At 35.0% G+C, this 20,923-nt stretch overlaps 2 protein-coding genes, 1 long non-coding RNA gene and 1 pseudogene across 5 annotated transcripts; 1 reads left to right on the forward strand and 3 right to left on the reverse strand.

Moving 5' to 3' along the window:
- Positions 1-46: 46 nt before the first annotated feature.
- LOC107905180 (uncharacterized) lies at positions 47-1,215 on the reverse strand. The gene is made up of 2 exons (XR_001686467.2): positions 696-1,215; positions 47-363 (listed from the first exon to the last, which is right to left on the reverse strand). It is a non-coding gene; the product is annotated as an uncharacterized lncRNA (long non-coding RNA).
- A 6,426-nt stretch (positions 1,216-7,641) lies between these two features.
- Positions 7,642-9,714, reverse strand: LOC107905181 (uncharacterized; annotated as a pseudogene).
- On the forward strand, positions 9,604-10,480 carry LOC107905182 (50S ribosomal protein 6, chloroplastic). The gene has a single exon (XM_016831766.2). It carries the CDS (start codon positions 9,983-9,985, stop codon positions 10,337-10,339), a length of 357 nt encoding a protein of 118 aa, XP_016687255.1. The 5' UTR covers positions 9,604-9,982; the 3' UTR covers positions 10,340-10,480.
- A 1,826-nt stretch (positions 10,481-12,306) lies between these two features.
- LOC107905183 (inositol-tetrakisphosphate 1-kinase 3) lies at positions 12,307-17,034 on the reverse strand. 3 transcript variants are annotated; one of them, XM_016831768.2, is made up of 11 exons: positions 16,652-16,715; positions 16,050-16,131; positions 15,907-15,939; positions 15,590-15,703; positions 14,278-14,398; positions 14,045-14,137; positions 13,659-13,778; positions 13,384-13,560; positions 13,093-13,148; positions 12,909-12,993; positions 12,307-12,798 (listed from the first exon to the last, which is right to left on the reverse strand). In XM_016831768.2, exons 5-11 carry the CDS (start codon positions 14,318-14,320, stop codon positions 12,710-12,712), a joined length of 663 nt encoding a protein of 220 aa, XP_016687257.1. In that variant the 5' UTR covers positions 14,321-14,398; positions 15,590-15,703; positions 15,907-15,939; positions 16,050-16,131; positions 16,652-16,715; the 3' UTR covers positions 12,307-12,709. The 3 variants fall into 3 exon arrangements, with proteins under 3 accessions (XP_016687257.1, XP_016687256.1, XP_016687258.1); XM_016831767.2 differs by lacking the exon at positions 15,590-15,703 and having other exon boundaries at positions 16,652-17,034; XM_016831769.2 differs by lacking the exons at positions 15,590-15,703; positions 16,652-16,715 and adding an exon at positions 16,215-16,614.
- Positions 17,035-20,923: the final 3,889 nt, after the last annotated feature.

Consider the following 20,923-nt stretch of genomic DNA (forward strand, 5'->3'; position numbering starts at 1 on the left):
TCCGTCAATGCGTATGAGTCACTGGATGAAAGTACTCAATCCAATGTTCCACTAAATTAGAACTTTTATTCAAACATTTATATTTTCACAATCATCGCAGTTTAATTGTAATGCCCAATTTTTGCCCGGGCCCGTACATGAATAAACATCAAAAAAATAATAAAACAATAAAGCCTAAATTAGACCAAATAAACCCAAAAATAAAATACAGCCCAGTCGCATGTAGCCCAATAACTAGCCTAAAAAACAAAACAAAATCAGAAACCCTAGCAGTTAGCAGCATCTCAGCCGCCGCACAGAAGAATCAGGCCTCTCCACGCACGAATGCACAGCAGTCTCGCACAACGCACGTCTTCCACGTACCTACAGCAAACCACGAGCCACGAACAGTAGAGATAGGAGGAAATATAGCAAAAATTAAAGAGATTTTGATTTTTATTATTCTTCTCTAGGATTCAGATATAAAACCGATTAAGGCATTTGTAAATGGGGGGTTACACAGATTAAGAGAAGACAAGAAATTGAGAGGGAAAGGGTTACGAAAATTGTATCAAAAAACGTTTAAAAACAACACAGAGAATCCAATAGTAAATTGGAGAGGTGATTTTCTCTTTGGGTTTTTTTTTCCATTTTTTTCCTTTTGATTTACTGTTTTGTGCATAAAACGAAAGGGAAAAGAAAAGGAAGGAGAATACTTGAGTGCGTTGTGAGGCTCTCGCATTGATTCCGACTGCCCTTCGTGACGGATGCTCAGCGGGGAAAGGAGGTTTGCTGGCGGCGCGCCGCTAGGGTTAAAACCCTAGCAGAGGAATTTCTTTATTGTTTTAAAAAGCAACAGTTTAAAATGTTTTTTTTTCTAAAAAATATTGACTTAAATAATATTGTTAAACGGCGTCGTTTGGATCAGGAGTTTACAGCGCCAAAATGGCGTCGTTTCATGATGACCCGATGACCCGACCCAGATATTGCCAGATCCGGGCACCTTGGCCTCCAATGGGTTATTTTCGCGCGCGATCCCTCCGAATATCTAGCGCCTTGCAATCCAATCCTTTTATTTATTTTATTTCTTTTAAATTTAATCTCTTATTTTATTTTTGTTCCATTTTAATCCATATTAAAGCATTGCATTTTGGGGATTGGGATTAATTTCTCTTTGGGTCCTCCTCCTGTTGCGCGCGTTTTGATTTGGTCCCTTTTTGCGTTTTCTATTTTTGAATTCAGCCTTTAAATTCTGTTTATTTGCAATTTAATCCTTAATTTTTCATTTTAGGTTTTTTTTTTATTTTTTTATTTTAATATTATTAATGCTGTTATATTGCATTATTATTATTATTATTATTATTTCTATACATATACACACGCATATTCTTTATAGTATATATGTGTATATATTTTAAGCTTTTGTAAAGATATACATGTACATATTATATATATGTATATTTTTATTTTTTTTCATAATTTTTGTATACATTTCATAATACATATACACATACATATTTATCTTTTACATGTTATATTTTTACCATACAAGTATACATATACATTCTCCATAAAATATATACGTACTTTTTTTTAAAATTGTTATAAATATACTTTTTGCATATTTTGCATTTTTTATATACATATATATACACGTATTTTAATACATACATATACATATTTTCACAATTTTCTTATATATGTCATACTTTTTATTTTATTTTATTTTTATTTTATATATATACATATATAATTCATATTAAAGTATTTGTTTCATATTGTATATTAACATTCCATCACATTTTTAAGGAAACAATATATTTGGTTTCATTAAAGCATTAAAACCATTTTGTTCAAAGGCTTTCAAGATAACGCAATATTCGGTATTTGGGATCTTCGAGAGGATTGAGCCCTAACGTATTGGGTTCCAATTTTCCTCGTTGAACCTAAATAATCGAGAATATTATTTATTTAAAGCACATAATAAAAAATCATTTTCGGGAATTCAACATGTTGTGTCCTAATGCATTCGGTATGATATATTGTTTTCTCGAGATGAAGATTTTCCTAAAAAATTAAGGCAATATTCAATGTTTTGGATTCTGAGAAATTGTACCCTAACGTATTGGGTCTCGATTTCTTTGTCTGACTTAAACAATTGAATATCCTTTTAAATTTCATCGCTTGAATTTTTTTTTTGGACAAGCTCATTCTTGAAGATATGAAAAATCATGCCCTAACGCATTGGGTGTGACATTTTCTTTTCCCTAAATGTGGGGATTTTAACATATAATTTGATTTATACAAGTTTTTAAATACAAGGATCGTATTTTAAAATATTTTCAAACTTTTAGCACTAAGACATCAAACAATCGATTCAATACCAATTTTGGGCGTTACGATGGTGCTAACCCTTCCTTGTGCGTAACTGACTCCCGAACCTGCTTTCTCAAATTTCGCAGACCAAAATCGTTTTTAAGGTGAGCCGATCACACCTCAATAAAAGATCGGTGGCGACTCCCATTTTCATTTTTGAAAGTCGATCCTCATTCGTTTTCAAATAAAAAATGGTTTCGACAACATTCATATAAAATAACATACCATAACATTCATGAAATTTCAAAGTATAATACAACATTTCCTGCCAACCACAATCTCAAACAATGAATTTACTCAATTGAGCTCAATATCAAATATCAACTTATACTCCAACATTTAGCTTCAATTACACTTACAAATACTTGTCAAATTAAGGATCGTCTTATGAATTTGAGCACATCGTTTGCCTGGTGCCACGATTTGCTTGAATATTTTACAATGTTATAACTCAGTATGGTTTCCTTCACTAAAACACCATACCTACTTTTCACAACTCAGTATGGTTTTCTTCACTGAAACACCATACCTACTTTTCACAACTCGGTATGGTTTTCTTCACTGAAACACTATACCTACTTTTCACAACTCAGTATGGCTTTCTTCACTGAAACACCATACCTACTTTTCATAATTTTCCATGGATTCACCATGGGCTTATTCGTCAATTCATCACTGATTACAGAACGTATGTACTCAATCCTACGTATCCCTTAATTTAAAATAACAATCTCATTTTTTTTCTCATTTTTACCATAATCATAATTCAACAACAATATACGAAATTGATACAATATATCATTCCCACATTAACAATTAATCATAAAAATTCAGTCGTATGAACTTACCTGGGCCAATTTGTAGGATTTGTAAAAGTTCAGAGACTATTTTGATACTTTTTCTTTTCCGCATTTATCTTCAGATTCTCGATCTATAATATAAAATTTTCCATTCATTAGCATCTAACTCAATACTAATTCACTTCACAATTTATGCCCTTCAATTTTTGAAATTACACTTTTACCCCAAAACTTACAATTTTTACAATCTAGTCCCTACTCAATTAACACTTTAATTGAACTATTTTTTTCCTCAACTAACACTTGATCTAATAATTTTAGGCTATTATGCAGCCTTTGATATTCAAAATTTCAGTACAAAACCCCAATTCCTAGCTTTTTCATAATTAAGTATTAAAAATCATTTTCTACTAAAATCACTTAATAAAATCATAATATAATAAAATTAAAGCTTCAAATCTATGATAATTCATCATAAAATTCCAGTACTCACTCATGGTAACTTTCAAAATCATTCATAGAATCAAAAGCAAATGCATTCAATAGTTGGACTTACTTGTAAAAGTCACAAAACATGAAAAATTACAAAGAAAAAGCAAGAATTGAACTTACATGATGAAAAATATGAAAAACCAGCTTTAAAACTCTCTCCTATGGCGTTTTGGCTGAATAAAAATGATGATATCTCTAGATTTTTCAATTTTGTCTTTATTTTATATGTTTAATTTGCAAAATTTCTAATTTTGCCGTTATTTCTCCTTATTTTCTTGCTGATTTTCTTGCCCAAACCGTCCAGCCCATAAAATTTTGGTCTAATTGCCTTTTAAATCCCTCCTTATTAGTCACTTAAACTATTTAATCACAATTTAACAAATTTTGCACTATTTTCAATTTAATCTTTTTTAATTAATTGACTATCCAAATGTTAAAATTTTCTAACGAAACTTTTATACTAACTCAATGACATTTCATAAATATTTATAAAAATATTTATGACTCGACTTATGAATTCGAGGTCTCGATACCTCGTTTTAGACCCAATTTACCAATTAAATTCTTTTTAAATCACAAAATTCACTAAATCACAGAATTCACTAATTCAAAAATTCTTCTAAATTCACACTTGACCCATAATTATTAATTTATTAAATTTTGAAGTTTACTTGTCGGATTTAGTGATCCCAAATTACTATTTTCGATACCACTAAAAATTGGACTGTTACATTAATAGTTTGTTCTTCATACTTACATCGAAACTACCAAGTTTTAATATTTGGATTTAAATTTAGAAACATCTTTCATTTTATCAAAGACTAGGAATATTTTGGTGGCAAAAAAAATACTTTTTTTTTTTAAGTTTCATCTTCCAAAACACATAATGCATCTATTTATATCTGAAATAGTATTGAGAATGAGGAAAAACTATTTCATACACAAACTTGCTTTCAATAGCCATACTCTTACATAGCTTCTCAACTTGAGTAGTTAATTTCTTTCTTGTTAATATTCTAATTTAATTTTATTTATATATTGCAATTTGTGTTATGTAATACATTGCAATAACTATGATAATTATCGTCAGGTAAATTTTTTTACTAACATAAAATACGAGTTTTGTGTTAGTACATAAAATATTATATAGATTGTGAGAAATTATGTATTCAAATAATATATGTTGTAATTTGTATTACACAATACATTACAAGATATGTAATAAATAGTGTAATGTGATACTTTTGTGTAAGAACAATTTTTTTGTTATTATAGAAAATATTATGAAGGTTGTAAGAAACCATGTAATCGAGTAATATACATTGTTAATTTTATTACAAAATACAATACAACATATGTAATAAATAGTGCAGTAGGGTAAATTAATTTATATATTATGTAGGTAGTAAGAAATTGTGTAATTAAATTATATATGTTGTAATTCATGTTGCACAATACATTAGAGGAAATAAAGGTGGTGCAACGGAGGTCAGTTCACCTAAAGAGGCCAAGGGTCGGAATAAGGACAAGAGGATAGGCTGGTCAAGAAGACAATTGCTCAGAGTAATTTTAGGGTGCTAAAAAATTGATCCATTCTTCATCGTTCCTCATGATATTTATAGGGAAGGTCCTCTTGTCCATTGATGTGAGGTGGCCGAATAAACATTCAATCTTGCTAAATGCGTAAAGGAAATTCATGGGGTATATCATGGGACTTTATCAATATGATGCCATTGTGCCTAAATGGACTACTTATTACATTAGGAGCATGTTCACACTAGGAGAGTGTTCATACTTAAGAGCAGGTGGGTGATTCCCTCTAGGAAGAACAAGTGGTCTAGGCGTTACTTTATATGCAGTCAATGCAGAGGTTAACAATGTATTTGATACAGACACGTGTCCGAGCAACAGAAGGGTATAATAATAATAAATAGTGTAATGGTTTTTATAAAACTATTAAGTAGAGTGTAAAAAAGTGTAAGTAAATAATATATATTGTAATTTATGTTACACATTATATTATATAATGTTTAATAATTTTTTTGATACAATGCTTATATCTACTCAATCTCTCTTCGAAACTATGTCATCACGATTGTTGTAATATAACAATATCAATTGATATAAAACACAATTCACATGATGTTCAATAATTTATATAATATAATATTATTTTTTAATAATAAACCTTTAATTGTAGCTAAGGTTGTGTCGAACCTAACAGCAAAAAGGGTTATATCATATATTTGGTGCTTGAACTTGACAATTTTTCTTTCATTAGGACTTAAACTTGTTTTTTGGTCCAAGTTAGACCTTGAATTTGGCAATTATTCTTACATTAGGACCTGAACTTTTTTTTGGTCTAAGGGTGGGTTTGGAGGGGCGACGCGTTTACCTGCGGTTAGTGTAAAAACAGCAATGGCGGTAAGATTATATGTGATATTGTAGCATGGGACAAAATGTAAGCTAAACGCACCGCACCGTACTACACCGCCCATCCAAAACCACCCTAAGTTAGGCCCTAAACTTGGCAAATGTTTCCACATTGGGACTTGAACGATTTTTATCAAAGTTAGCCCTTGAAAGCCTTAAAGTTCAAGCCTCAATGTGAGAATATTGCTATGTTTAGGCCCTAAAATGAGAATAGTTGCTAAGTTCAAGGTATAACTTAGACCAAAAAAAGATTTAAAATCTAATGTGAGAAAAATTATCAAATTCAAATCCCAATATTGAAATAATTATCAAGTTTAAAACTTAATTGAAAAAAATTATCAAATTCAAAGCTTAAATAATAATTGAACTATTTTAAAAAACATAGCGTAGAAATCCGGGAAGTTTATCCAATGCTAGTTAGTATCCAAGAAACTATCAAGTCAAATCAAACAACATCAAATCAAACGACATCAGATGGAGCATCCAATGTAAATTTAGTTCTGTCCCAAAGTTTTATTGCCCGAGCGATTGACCGTTAATTTTGTGGCTCTAATTGACTTGCAATTTTCAACAGAAATAATGCATGGTTAAAAGCTTATTCAGATTAAAATATATTTATTTAAAGTATTTAAGCTATTTGTAGATTTAAAATTTGATAGATATTTATTTTTTTAATTTAAATTAAATTACTTTTTTTCCAAATGTAATATCAATGATATAAATAATTGGATCGGAATTTGAAAAATAAAAAGATTAAAATTAAAATATATTTAAAAATTATAAAACAATGAAAAAAAGAGGAGCGAAGCAGAGATTTGGAAAAGCGAAGCAAGGCACGGAGACGTGAGCGTGACTCCTAATTATGTAGTGTCTGTCGACTCCAGTGGAGCAAAATCTGCCAATCCAGCGTCATTTTATTAGTACGACTAGTTATTTATATAATTGAAGCTTTTGCTTGTTTGGTTTTACAACTGTAAATCATGGTCACGTGCCTCTCTGACGGACACATGGCTTCCCTGTTTTAAAGTGAAGGGCAATGGGTATAAGCCACCACCAAATCCAGGCCCTACAACTTTCCCTTTACACCCACTTTCCTTGTATATTAAAATACCGTTCCTTTGCTGCATATATTGAAATTTTGTCAGCTAATCTAATCCAACCTAATCTTTTTCTTCCCTTCATTAATTAAAAGAGACTGGAGTTGAGTTTGTAAAGTATACTCCAATACTCTCATTCCTACCCCCACTCTGCACGCTTCATTTTTATAACTTCTTTTCTTTATTGCTGGCTCCTAATGAAAGCGGATTACAGCTATCATTCATAAAACAATTCTTCAGTACCCACCAAGCAATAGTAACGTGCAAGGACTTCTCTCCATTCCTCAACAACCAACCCTCCTCTACTTTCCTTTCCTTTTCATAAGCATTTGATGACAATTTTCACTACATAAAATAACATTTTCATATTTAGTTACAGCACATCAAGTCAGCTTCACGACAATCATATCTCACAAAAGCCAAACCCACACGGTTAAAAAAAAAAAACAGAGCGTGGTAACTGGTAAATGGAAATCACCCCCTTGCTTTCCTTTTTCTTTCTATCTTACAGAGTTTTGGATTTGTTTGTTAGTGGTAAAACCGTAAAAAGGTAACTAAAAATACCTCTCGCGGAAACAAAAAAACACTTTTTCTTTTTGAAAAAAAAAAGGGAGGGAAAAATCTTGAATCAACCAAGTAATTCCTGGTGATGATTACAGAGCTCTTTCCTTAGACGTTGAGAGAAGAGCCTGCAAGCATCAATGCTCAGATCAACGGTAGCGGCTAATGCCACGTAAGCAGCTGCATCTTCCGTGCAGTTCACGTGCTGCACACTCACCTCCACGCGAGGTTTACTACACTTGCCTTCTCCTTCCACGCCAGCCGACATTACGAATCCTTGATGCATGGCAAACGGCCATAGCCCGTACCTGAAATCACCGCTACTCCTCGGACTACAAGCCGGCGACGTCGCACTCCTCGGCGTCACCCGTCCGTTGGAACCGCTTCGGCCACCTAAGTCAATCACAAACTTCCCTCCTTTACTTGAACTCAGCGTCGACTCGGCCAGGACAATGGCTGCCGCGCTCATATCAGGAATGAGTTCAAAACGGTAACCGAGTCCGTCAGAAGAGCCGCGTTCTCGCCAAGCCTCGAGACGGCCCCAGGGTTTCCAGGTACCACCTCCTGGACGGAGAATAAGCCATGAGCCGGGATTAGAACGACTGACTCGGCCCGATCCCGGTGAAGCCACGAAAGGAGTAACCATCGAAGCCGCGGCTACAGGTGAGCCGGATAAGTCGTGAACCGTTATGGACCAACCTTTACGTTCTTTTCCTAGCCTTTCCCTTTCACTTCCAAACGAGCTTAGCCATCTCCGAGAGCTACTTGGCTCTGACCGTAACGAACTGTCCGATTGTAACTGAAAAGTTAACTTCACAAGCAAAGAACAAACACTGCACAACTAACTAAACAGTAAAAAGTAACTAAAAAAATGAAAAAGAATTGAAGGACATAATCCTGCAAACTTTAATGTTGCTTTATCCTACTGTTTTGCATTCAAATTGAATAACTTCATAGAAAATACTGAGAATTAAATGACTAATTATAACTAACCTGGATCCTTGATTCCGGTCACCGGTGTTTCTGAAACTGAATTTGCAAGTGAAAACGGGTTGCCGGATATTTCCTCGGATCTGAAACACTTGAGGGCTACATTCCGGTTCGCCGTCGAACTGGAAAACAAATCTCGGGTCGGGTTCCGCTTTCACATTCAAGTGAAACCGAGCAGAGGAATTTTTTTTTTAGTTTCTTTCCCGACTGAAATCCAGCCATTGTGGAAAACACAAGCCTTGGATTCGGTTCCCGCCAGATCCAACGGTACCGAAACTTTTCCTAACAGACACCCTGAGTTAACACCGCAGGTACTGCCTCTCCGGCCGGTGTAGGCAGCGATCTTGAGACAAGGCTTGGCGGAAAAGATCGATTTCTGAGCAAGTTTGTCGATATCAGCTTTGCTGAGGTGGAAAGTTGCGGCGAGGGTTTGTTGCTGGTTGTCGGGAAACTGATTCTCCCGTGGAAAGTAGGGAACAACGGCGGTTTGTAAAGGGAAATTCTTAAGCTTAATCTTACAAAAACACGGCGACAAAGAAGGATGAACGACGGACCGCGCTGGTTTAGACGCCACCGGAATTTTCAACGCTAGATTGCCGACGGTAAGTCGTACGAAAGGGCAAGGATCCATGGCTTTTTATTACTGGTTTTAGCACTCGCCCTTCCTTTTTAAGAAAAACCAGTCTTGCATATATAGCTAGCAATGAAGACAGGAATGCATGTTGCATGGGAAATCGTGTAATAAGCTAAACATTTGAGAGAATTGGGAGGTAGGAGGTAGGTTGGGGATCAGCGAGGAAAATGGCTGAGATTTAGACTAAAACATGATTTGAGTTGCAAAGGAAGAAGCTGACTACGGTATCTGATGTGGAATATTGAAGGGGGGGGGGTGCAGTCGTTAAGATGGATCAGAATCTATTTTGCACTCACAGTCACGGACATGAAGGGTGGAAGAATTTTGCATGCTAGTCTGTGACTGTTGGCACGTGGGTCTGTGAAACACTCGTGACGTGAAGGTGCTAGCCTGAATGGGTTGGGTTGACCCAAAGGCCGAATGCTAACATTGAAGCCCAAAGCAAATTGAGATTTAGTCGATGTGAATTGTGATGTCATACATACTGTGCGTAAAAGGATAACGTACGTAATCCAAAAGCAAAGGTTCGGAGACGCCCATTTCGTTTCACTCTTTTTTTGTGTGCCTAAAACCTACAGAACCGAAGGCAAAAGAAAGTGAACTAACCGAAGAAGAAAACCATGGGAATGCCGCTAGTTTCCATTGCTTCAGCTCCCAAAATCACCTTTGTTCCCAATTCCATCTCTCTACCTTCAATTAAGGTGCGTAATATTCCATCTTCGACAGCTTCCACCGGTGGGTTGTCGATAGAATGTTCGTCGAGGCCGCAGAAGAAGGCAACGAAGCATCATATGAAGACCAGGCCACGCAAGACGCAGCCATGGAACATAAGGAGGAAACCCACCGTTTACGCTCCTTTGCCTCCGCTGCCTCCTGATTGGGCCTTAGTTTCAAGCGTCGGAGAAAATGATGGCGCCGATGTTGCTGAGGTTGGTCTCGCTGGCTCTGCTCTACAGGCTCCTGCTTCAACTGGGTAGTTTTTTTTTTCACTGTTCATCGTTATGTTGGTTGTACCGTATTTGCTTCTCCAGTTTTTTTGAAATATGATTTAATTAAACTGAAAAATGTACTCTGATGAACATCTATGCATTTAAACCTGTCTTAGATTTCGAGGTGAATTTGCCTTTAATTTAATTTCAGGTTTTCTAAAAAATTAGGGTAAACTACAAAAATAGTCACTTTTGTTTGCTTCGGGTTATATTTTAGTCATTTATGTTTGAAATGTTACGTTTTAGTCACTTATGTTATTATTTTGTTACGAAGTGATTACTCTTCCGTTAAGTTTCGTTATCTCCCTAATGGTAATCCTATGTGACAGTCCAGCTAAATTTTAAGTGCCAACTTGGATTTCTTAATGGGATGAGAATAGATTTTTAATTAAATAAATTTAATTAATTAAAAATTTTAAACCCTAAATCTTAATTAAAAAACAGTTCATCTCTCCCTTTTTTTTATTTTTCTTTTTCAATTGACTAATAATAAAGCTATTATCATTTGAATTTTTTATTCACCTACAAAAATAAAAAAGGATTCAATTGAGGGTTCAAGTATGTCTTCTTCACCGACCTATGACTTAAAATCAAGCGGTTTTCGACAAATTTATGTAATAAGATGAACTGCAATGACTGCAGCATGTGAAAACCAAGCCAAAACCTGAAGAAGCAAAGGGTTGCCATTACACCATCTGGAGACTTTCCAAAGGAAAGTCCAGAGGCAATGGAACAGATCACTATAAGCATCAAGGTGAGTTCATAAACTCGTTTTCGGCCTAATTTATCACCGAGCCAACCAAAGAAAAGTTGTCCAGCAAAAGTTCCGCAAAAGGCCACACCATTAACAGCAGTTGCAATACGAGGAGGCAAAGTTCAGGCTTTTTAGAAAGTGCATCGAAATAGTAAATACGACCGAGCAATTTTGTGATAAGAGAGATGCTAAAAAGGTCATAAGCGTCTGTGAAGAAACCCATTCCAGCAATCACAATTGCTGTGAAATGGTACCATTGTGTCTTTGCTGCATCCAATGCATTAAGAACTCCAAGTTGGTTTGCCATTTCTGTCTTTTTTTACCTGACCAAATCAAGTAGGAAATTAACAAAACATAGGAATTTTGAGTTTTCTTTGAATAAACAATCGCATGTCAAATAAAAATAGAAAAAGCTCCAAGTTAAACAAAAGCTGGTTCAGCCATTAAAACAAACTGTTTTGGCTTTTCATTCTAAGATGTTAACTGGAACATCATTTTTTCACATGCTGCAGTTTTTGCAATTCATCTTATTACATAAATTTGTCGACAACCACTTGATTTTAAGTCTTAGAACATAAATTTGTCAGTGAAAAAAATATACCTGGACCCTCTATTAAATCCTCTTTTGTTTTTATAAGTAAATAAAAAATTTTGATGATAATAACTTTCTTAGTTAACTGAAAAAGAAAACTAAAATAAAGGGGAAAATAAACGGTTTTTTAACTAAAATTTAGAGTTTAAAATTTTTAATTAATTAAATTTATTTAATTAAAATCTAATTGGACTGTCACGTAAGATTACCGTTAGGGAGATAACGAAACTTAACGGAATAGTGATCACTTCATAACAAAATAATAACATAAGTGACTAAAACGTAACATTTCAAACATAAGTGACTAAAATGTAACTTGAGACAAACAAAAGTAACAATTTTTATAGTTTACCCAAAAAATTATACCAACGTTTCCAAGCTTATCTTCTTTCTATTCTTCAATAAGGATAATGCTAACAGTAAGACATTGCCAAGAGGATACCCTTTGTCTTGATAGTAGTTGAGATTCATCCATCTGTGAAATTTGATTGAAAATTTGGGTTATCAGTTTTGATTTAATATCTTTAGTGTTTTGGGAATTGGGAATAAAAAATGAAGCACATATAAGTTCTACTTCAGACTACTCTACTGTCATAAAAAACAAAGAGATTGGAAAGAACAAAACAATGTGTATTTAATAAAAAGATGAAACATCAGATGATGTTATTGGCTGGTTGCAGAAAGAGCTCCACCCATCAACATGTTTACATGCAACAGCAAAAGGGTAAATACAAAGTAGAAGAAAAGAATTGAGCCACCACAAATCTGATTTCCAAAGAGCTGTTTACATCATTTAACACCTATGTAGTAGTAGGGAGGACAATCCTCTACCAGCTCCATATAAACTACTTAACTTGGAGGCTTGACTTCTTTTGTGCTTTGATATGCACCCTCCACCAGCTCGATGCTATACAAAGGGGTAATGGAACAACAGCGAACACATCATATCTTGCATATGATTATTAACAACACCATCTGATGCTTTGGAGTGTCCTAGGCTTCCATTAAGTTTCTAGCTAGATCTTTTCTTGTATCGACTCTGCACAAGGCTCAAGAGGAAGTCTGTAAATATATGTTCATACCCCGGCATTTTCCCATACCCTGCAATATTTTCACCAACAATTCCAAGTCAGCTGCCTGCAAGGTGATTCAAACAAAGAACAATGATAATAGCAAGGGGCTTTTAAACCAGGTCTAAAAATGGCACTTGCCAGGAAAGTAATTTATGTCAATCACATAAAAACGATCTCTAGTTCCATGCTCCCGGATAATGTCTAGGTTAAATAGCCGAAGACCCTACATGCAACAAAAACTTCATATAAATATATCAAAATTATTCCAGAGATTGGTATAATATGTACGGAAGGAAATAATGGTCAAAATTTTGAAAGCTACCAGTCGCCACCTAAGCTCTTTGGCCAGTCTTTCAAGTAAAGGGCGAGGGGGAAGTTCTGCAATAGCATAAAAGAAAACGTTTAGGGCCTACAAAACCCACATGTTGCATGAAATTAACTGAAAAGCCACAATCAAATAAGGTTCCACCTTTTCTGGTTCAACCATGAAACCTTATTCAAACAAATTCCAAATACAACTACGTTGATCAAACATTCATGTTAAAGAAGGGCAACAAGCAAAATCACAAAAACAGCAAACAAGAAGAGGGTAATCTTGAATGGGGAAACATACCAGCCACACTAGGGTCCAAATCTGCATCATCTGCAGAAGCTGCAGCACAGGAAACCCGTGGAAACCGAAAAACACCCGTAACTTTAGAGAGTTCTCTTTTAGTTACATCAGGTAATGAGAAACGCCTGACGACTTTAATGGCTTCTCCAACAATATAAACCTTAAAGAGAACACCTCCTACAGATATTAGAAAAAAAAGCGGCACAGCAGTTAGGCATTGCTCAGCAAAGCTGGAAACACTTTATGAAGTCTCTAGAAAAATTGCAGTTGCATACCATGGTTAACAAACTCCTGAAGAACAAGTGGAGGTTCTAGTTTCTGGAGGGAGTACTGATCATAAGCAAGTGACAATTCATGTGACTTTGCACTTCCATCAGCAACCAATGGTTTTGCAACTGCAACAGATGAAAAAAAGTTTAAGTTTGATTAGAAAGAATTGAAGTGGAAACTAAAAGCAGAATAAGTAAATGAGATGAACCCTAAAAATAAATCACAAGATTGGGAAAAGCATTTTTATACGTTTTTTGGCTTACCTTACAGGTAACATACAGACAGCAGGAAACAGATTCTTAAACCTATACAGTACAGAAGACTGTCTATCAACTTAAATACCCCTATAGGATGCTATTACGTGTACTAACACAGGTCAAAATGTGCATACCAAGGGGTAGTATCAACCCAGCTTTATCTACAGCATCAGCAATAGAAGATGCATCCTTTTTAATGACTAATTGCCTGGGAACACCAACTCTTCCTGCATGGCAAAATATTAATATCAACTTCCATCAGCATGAGAGTTCATTTGATAACCTTTCATCGAAAGTCAAAAAGCTGCGGGAAAGAGGAGGAAAAGGCTTTGGTTCTAATGTCAACAAATAGGACGGCACAAATTACCATAGGAGGTAGATAAATTCATGTCTGCAACACATTGTAGCATCGATTGGCGATTGTGTAAATGTTGTATGGCATCAGGAGGATCTAGAACTGTGACTTCTGGATGTGTTTGTCTATAATCCTGTAGATATATGGTAAAGAATGTAAGATAGATTGGTCTCAACACAAATGTGTAAGTAGCAAACAAATAACCCTAGAGTGAGCAACCTTTTCAAAATTAACTTTTAATGAATGAAATGCCCATTATTGTCCAAAATCAAACACTTCATAATCCTTTGCCCAGTAAGAAAAGGCTTTACAATCTTCTTTCTTATTTTCTCCATTTATAATTTCTACCTTAAGAATTCCATTCATTCTATTCAGAAGAAAAGCTTCTGAAAAAAGACGGAATATTTTTTAATGTATATCATCCACTCAGGCATTTATACAAAATCACAATATCACAAGGCATATTTCTAATTTTTTTTCATTGGGCACTGTAATGAAAAACCAACCATCCTCATATTGCAACATAAATTCATGCAGAAACAGAACCATTGAGACTTGAAAACAGCTCATACAGGGGCAAGATATTTAGGAAATCAGAGTCACAGGCCAGGAAGGATCCCCATTAAATAACCAAATCAACAGACCACCACAAAATAGGGAAACCTTTTAAGATTAAATGACATAAAACTTAAAGAGGCCATTCAAAACAATCTCAATGTATAAATTTTTTGCAGACAATTAAAATATATTGCATCATAGAACTTATTTAACATGAATGAGTTAGCAAAGCGCTAGAACTTTTACTAGTGCGTATGCTGCCAACATTGCTAAAGAACTGGATTAAAACAGATTAGGAGGAAAAAAAAATTAGAACTTGGTATCCCATGAGTAATGGACGTATATTCTAGCAATAGATTCCAAGGAGTATGACTTAAGCAGCTGTTGCCTGTATAAATCTATAACTATAAAATTCAAGAATTGTTCACCTTTAACACTTGTATTAATCTTAAAATTTAAAAAAAAAAAAGGAAAAGAAAAGAAATATCCAAGTTCCAAAGAACAACTACTAGGAAATTTGAATGTAAGAATTTTCATCTTGCTGAAGTCATAAGTTTTTGCTGTCATCGTTTCTGAATTTTTGCAAATAAGTGAATCCTTATGCCAGCCACTTCCTCAAGCATGATATAACAAACATAGAGGTACACACGACCCTACACTTACTAGGTTTGAATCAGGACAGAAAGGGGTCATAGTTATACACAGGACAAAAGAAGCCATTCAAAACAAAGAAAAAGTTTGTTTCACAGGTAATGCTAAGGAAAACCTGAAAAATCAGCTAGATGGCCATGGAAGTAGAAACATCCTCACTTGCTGGAATCTTAAGGCCTCGACCTCAATTATCAAGTCAGGTTTCATGAGGAAGGAAAGAGCAAGAAGTCTGCAAATTATGTCAGCCACTAATGAGATTTAAACAACAATTTTCTGACACCAGTCTCTGGGTTATTCGGTTCCTCACATGTACAACACATCAAAACCACAACATAATATATCAAACAGAAGTGGATTCACATTCAAATCATTCCACAACATCCATCACTTAAAAAGTAAACAAAAATGATAGGTTCTAGAATTTGGACCAACCTCAAGAATCTGGCGCCATTCTTTTCCTGTCAACTGCATCAGATACAAAAATGGGTCATGTTGAGTATGCATCGCTTCGTAATAAAATTTAAGAACACGTAAATGAAAGACAGTTAAACATATACAGAGAAACATCTACTAACCTTGTGCAATACAATATCAAAAGGACCCTGGTCTGAGAGAGGTCTATTTTGATCAATTGCAACAAATAATATCCCCTTATTCCTGCACCATTTTCAACATTTTACTCTGTTACTACATGAAAGAAAGGAACAAAACAGCAACAGCAACAGACCCTTTATGCTAACCTCAAAAGACAAGCTTTTTCTCTTATCAGGGTACACAACTTGAACAAATTTAAAAAAGCAAAACGGAAAAAGAACTCATATTTTAATATTAGAAGCAAATCATGGTCCAGGTACTGAAAAGAAAAGAAACTTGCCACAGATCCATGTAGTAAGTAATGATAAATATCTCCATGTATTAATTCGAAATAAATTGAGGAAATGACAAATTATAATCACCAAAATAAACGAGGGTCACAAAAAATAAAAATATCAAAAAACTTTGGCTTATTGGAGTTCAAGTGTTTGATGTAATGTCGTTCACATAAATTATTTCATTCCGCACAACCAAACCGACAACGACGTCAAATGGGACGATATTCTCAATTTTGGGATCACAAACATTAGATTCCAAAACGATCAACCGAACCCCCCCCCCAAAAAAAAGACCCAAGATTCACCTGGCTAAACCTTCGAACTTTGGTTGTAAAAAGCTCTTGATTTTCTTAGAGGTAAGGGCATAACCGACAACGACAAACTTTTGCTGCTGTTGTTGTTGTAAAGCTCCGATGGAACATTGCGACATCGTTTTGGGTTCCTCCTCTTCGTCGTAGTTGTCGCAATGAGAGAACTCTTCCTCCAGCCTCATCTTCCGAGTAAAATCAGGCTATAGTTAAAAGCGAAAATGCGTGTAGAAAACCAAAGATCCGCGATATTTCAGAGAGTCAGTTAAGCTATTAAACAAAAACCAAATAAAACAGCGAAAGGGCGAATGAACAAAAAAACGTTTTAATATATAAAGAAAAAAAAAGGGTGGGAGGAGGAAAGGAAGAGAAGAGGGTTTGGAGATGGAAAACGCGTCAATAAATAAGCGTATTTGGACGGAAGGAAGAGACTGGATCAGATGTTTCGCTTGCTTTTAGGCTTAGGCTGTGGGCGCCTTTGATCTGTCTTTGACTTCAATTATTTTGATCCCACGGTCACGCTACGCCTGATGACGGTGCTCCATTTCCGCACGTTGGGGTATGTGTTTTCCAAGGGAATGGTGGCTTATGACGTGGCGAATTTTTGGTGATAGACACCACAGTTTTTGGATTCTTTGTGGGAAGAATAATAACATATCATGTAAAATGGGAATGATATAGTCCGGTAGGGAAGAGCAAAAACACAAAATATCATTGTTGTTACAATTTTTACTAAATTCACCACTCCAAACATTACTTCCTAATCTAGCCAACATGTGAGCAATGCAATTCCCCTCCCTCTAAATATGCTGAAGTTGAACTGGTCCAAGTAACCTGCAATCAACTATAAGAGTTCCAGGAAAATAAATATTTATGTCAAAATTATTCATACAGTTGATAACAATTTGAGAATCAATCTTTTATTCAAATTTAATTACAAAGTCATATTCAAACCATCTTTTAAGTGTCCATACTTCAACACCTACACTAGTCGCATTAGGAATAAATCCATAGGAACCAACCACCCATTTGCACCACCTTTATCAGATTTTTCAACTAAAGATTCATTTGTATTTAATTTAGACCAATCATTTTCGAGTGGTTTCCAAAAACATGTATGAAGCTAGATAAGGGTATCCGTTTAAGTTTTCCTTGCAACTCAAAAAACTCACCAGCTCAAGTAAGAACCATCCTAGGCACCTCACTGCTATAATTTCTACCTTCGAAAATTATAGAATTTCTAAGTAACCACACTCCCCGAATGAAAAAGAAAAATATGGTACTTATTAAGACACGATAATTAATATGAAATTTCCTTCATGTTTGCGCTCTCCCTCAACCATTGCATCCAAGGGAGGTTCGCTTGAGATTGTAAGTGACTCTTACGGAATAAAATATGCCATATTTCATTGCTTATATGACATGACCTAAAAAGATGATCAATGGTTTCAGGCTATCGACTACACAAAGGGCACTCTTGAATAATACACATACCTATCCTACTTAAGAAACTTCTACTAGACACAATACCATGCATGCACTCCCAAAAAAATACCTCGATTTAGTTGGGACATTAAGTTTCCAAGCACTTCCAATCACCTTTTTTTTCATGTTTGTAGGGTTAAGACCTTTTTTAATGTTTGTAGGGTTAAGAACTCAACATCATTGGAAAAATTCTAGCATACAGAATCCTTGTTATCCGTGCAACAAGTGATAGGTGTACCGATGATTTTTCCAATATATTCATTTGGAAGATCCATAAAGATAATAATGGACCCACTCTCTTCCCATCTTTGTTTGAGTTTCCTGAATGTCAGCCTTTCATCCTCCTTACTCAAGGGACCATCAAAGAGTTGTCGAAGGGGTCCCTCACCTGTCTAATTGTTAGTCCAAACATTAACATTGTTGCCATTACCAACTTGTCATATCAGACATTTCTCAAGAAAAGAGACTAATTTTTCTAAGAGCCTTCCACGTTAATGACATATTACATGGAGGCTTACAAGGGTCTCTTCCATCAAGATACTTAGAGAGTAACATACGAGCCCAAAGATTATTAGGTTCCTTAATGATCCACCAATCCAGTTTAATCAAATGAGCCTACTTTTTTTTTTAGTGTTAGGCAACTCAAGTCCACTAACTTCCTTTCGTTGTGTCACTTTTCCCCTCGAAGGAGATGGACTTTTTTTTTGTTTCAGAGTCAGCCCACAAAAAGTCCCGACTAACTTTATCAAGAGCATTACAAACACTAATAGGTAAGGCACGCCATTGAATGTAATAACTTGGAATAGCTATAATAGTAGATTGGGCTAAAATGAGTCTACCCATTCTTAATAGGCAATTGCTTTTCCAAGTATCGAGCTTGTTATTGACATGTTCAACAATGAAGTTGTAATCAGTTCGCTTAATTCTACAATTGAGAATTGGGAAACCCAAGTACTTTTCTAAATCATTTGTTCTTTTGAAGCCCATACCATCAATGGTTCTCTTCTATTATCTCTCATTTGTGTTTTTTCGAAAATAACATTTTTAGATTTTAAGAGACTTACTTTTTGGCCCTATTCTTGGGAAAAGTCCTCAATTACCTATTTTATAGCATCTATGGTACTTTTCTCAGTTTGGCAAACAAAATTACATCATCTACAAAGAAAATATGTGTAACTTTTGGACCCTGTCTTAAAGTATTAACTCATTTCCATTTTTTAGCTTCTATAGCATAGTTAATACGAAGATTAAGGTATTGCATGCAGAGGATGAAAATATATGAAGATAGAAGGTCTCTTTGTTTGGTCCCTCTAGAGGGTTCAAATCTTTCCAACTTACCTTTATTAACTAGGACCATCATCAAAGAAGTGGAAACGCAACTGAAAATCAGCTTAATCCATTTCTCAGGGAAATTAAAGGATATCAATACCTTCTTGATAAAGTCCCATTCCAGCCTATCATATACCTTCTCCATAACCAATTTAACAATCATGGAACCCACTTTTCCTTTCAGTCGTTGGAAACAATTTGCCACCTCTTAAACAAAAATCGCATTGTCAGACATTTTTCTACCTTTAATAAAGCTTCTTTGAATGGAAAAAACCATCTTATCCATGAACGGTCTTAACCTTTGGACAAGGATCTTGGTAATTGTCTTATAAGAGGTGTTGCAAATACTTATACGACGATAGTGTTGAATGCTGATGAGGGCACTCGATTTGGGGATTAATGCTATTAGTGTGTCATTGATCTGATGAGGGACCTTACCAGATTTGAAAGCCTCCATGATTAGCTCACACACTCTATTTCATAGAATCCCAACATTTTTGGAACAAAATTGGATGGAAACCATTAAGGTTGAGAGCTTCAAAAGGGTTAAAATAGAACATAGTCTTCGTGATTTCCTCCTCAAATAGAGCTTCTATTTCCTCCTCAGATAAAGAACTCTAATGCAAGGGAATAGGGTCGACTATTCTTTATATCATAACTCTAGAATTCGAGAAGTGGTCCTTGAAGAATTCGTTGACAATAGGTTCAAGGGTTATTCATCTAGTAACCCACTTCCCTTAGTTATTATTTATAACCCTTAAGACAATTATAGCTTCTTCTTTTCATGGTTGTAAGGTGAAAAATTGTGTTTCTATCCCCTTCAATAATCCAATTCACATGAGATTTCATCACCCATAAGTTCTTTTATTTCTTCAAAACATCTTAGCACTCGTTGGTAAGAATCCGGAGGATATTTATGAGAAAATCATTGAGGTCCCTCTCGAGTGCCCTCTTAATCCCTCTTAACCTTACAATCAACTCTTTTTTTTTCTTAAACACATTTCCAATAGTAGAGCGATTCCAACTATTAAAATCATTAGCAAGAGCATGAATAACTATAAGAAACAGATCATTAGAACAATTCTAGACTGAGTTAACAATATGATCAAAATCAGGATAGTCAAGCCACATTTTTTGAAACCTGAAAGGTTTGCTACTAGATCTTGAAGATTCAAGGAATAAATATAACATAATCGACCTATGGTCTAATTTTGTTCTAGTAGTATGGAGGGCCGTAACATCCTTATATAGTAATCTCTAAGTTGTGTTAGCGAAGACGAGGTCAATCTGCTCCTGAATTAGTTGACTAACAGATATGATATTTGACCAAGTGAATTGATGCCCTTTAAAACCTAAGTCCATCATGTACAATATTAAGGTAATCATGAAACTCTTGATATAGAGTTAGAAACGATCGCCCACCTTTTACCATTACTTGATAAAACTTCATTAAAA

The sequence above is a fragment of the Gossypium hirsutum genome, chromosome D05 (genome assembly GCF_007990345.1).
Source record: "Gossypium hirsutum isolate 1008001.06 chromosome D05, Gossypium_hirsutum_v2.1, whole genome shotgun sequence".
Classification (NCBI taxonomy): Eukaryota; Viridiplantae; Streptophyta; class Magnoliopsida; order Malvales; family Malvaceae; genus Gossypium; species Gossypium hirsutum.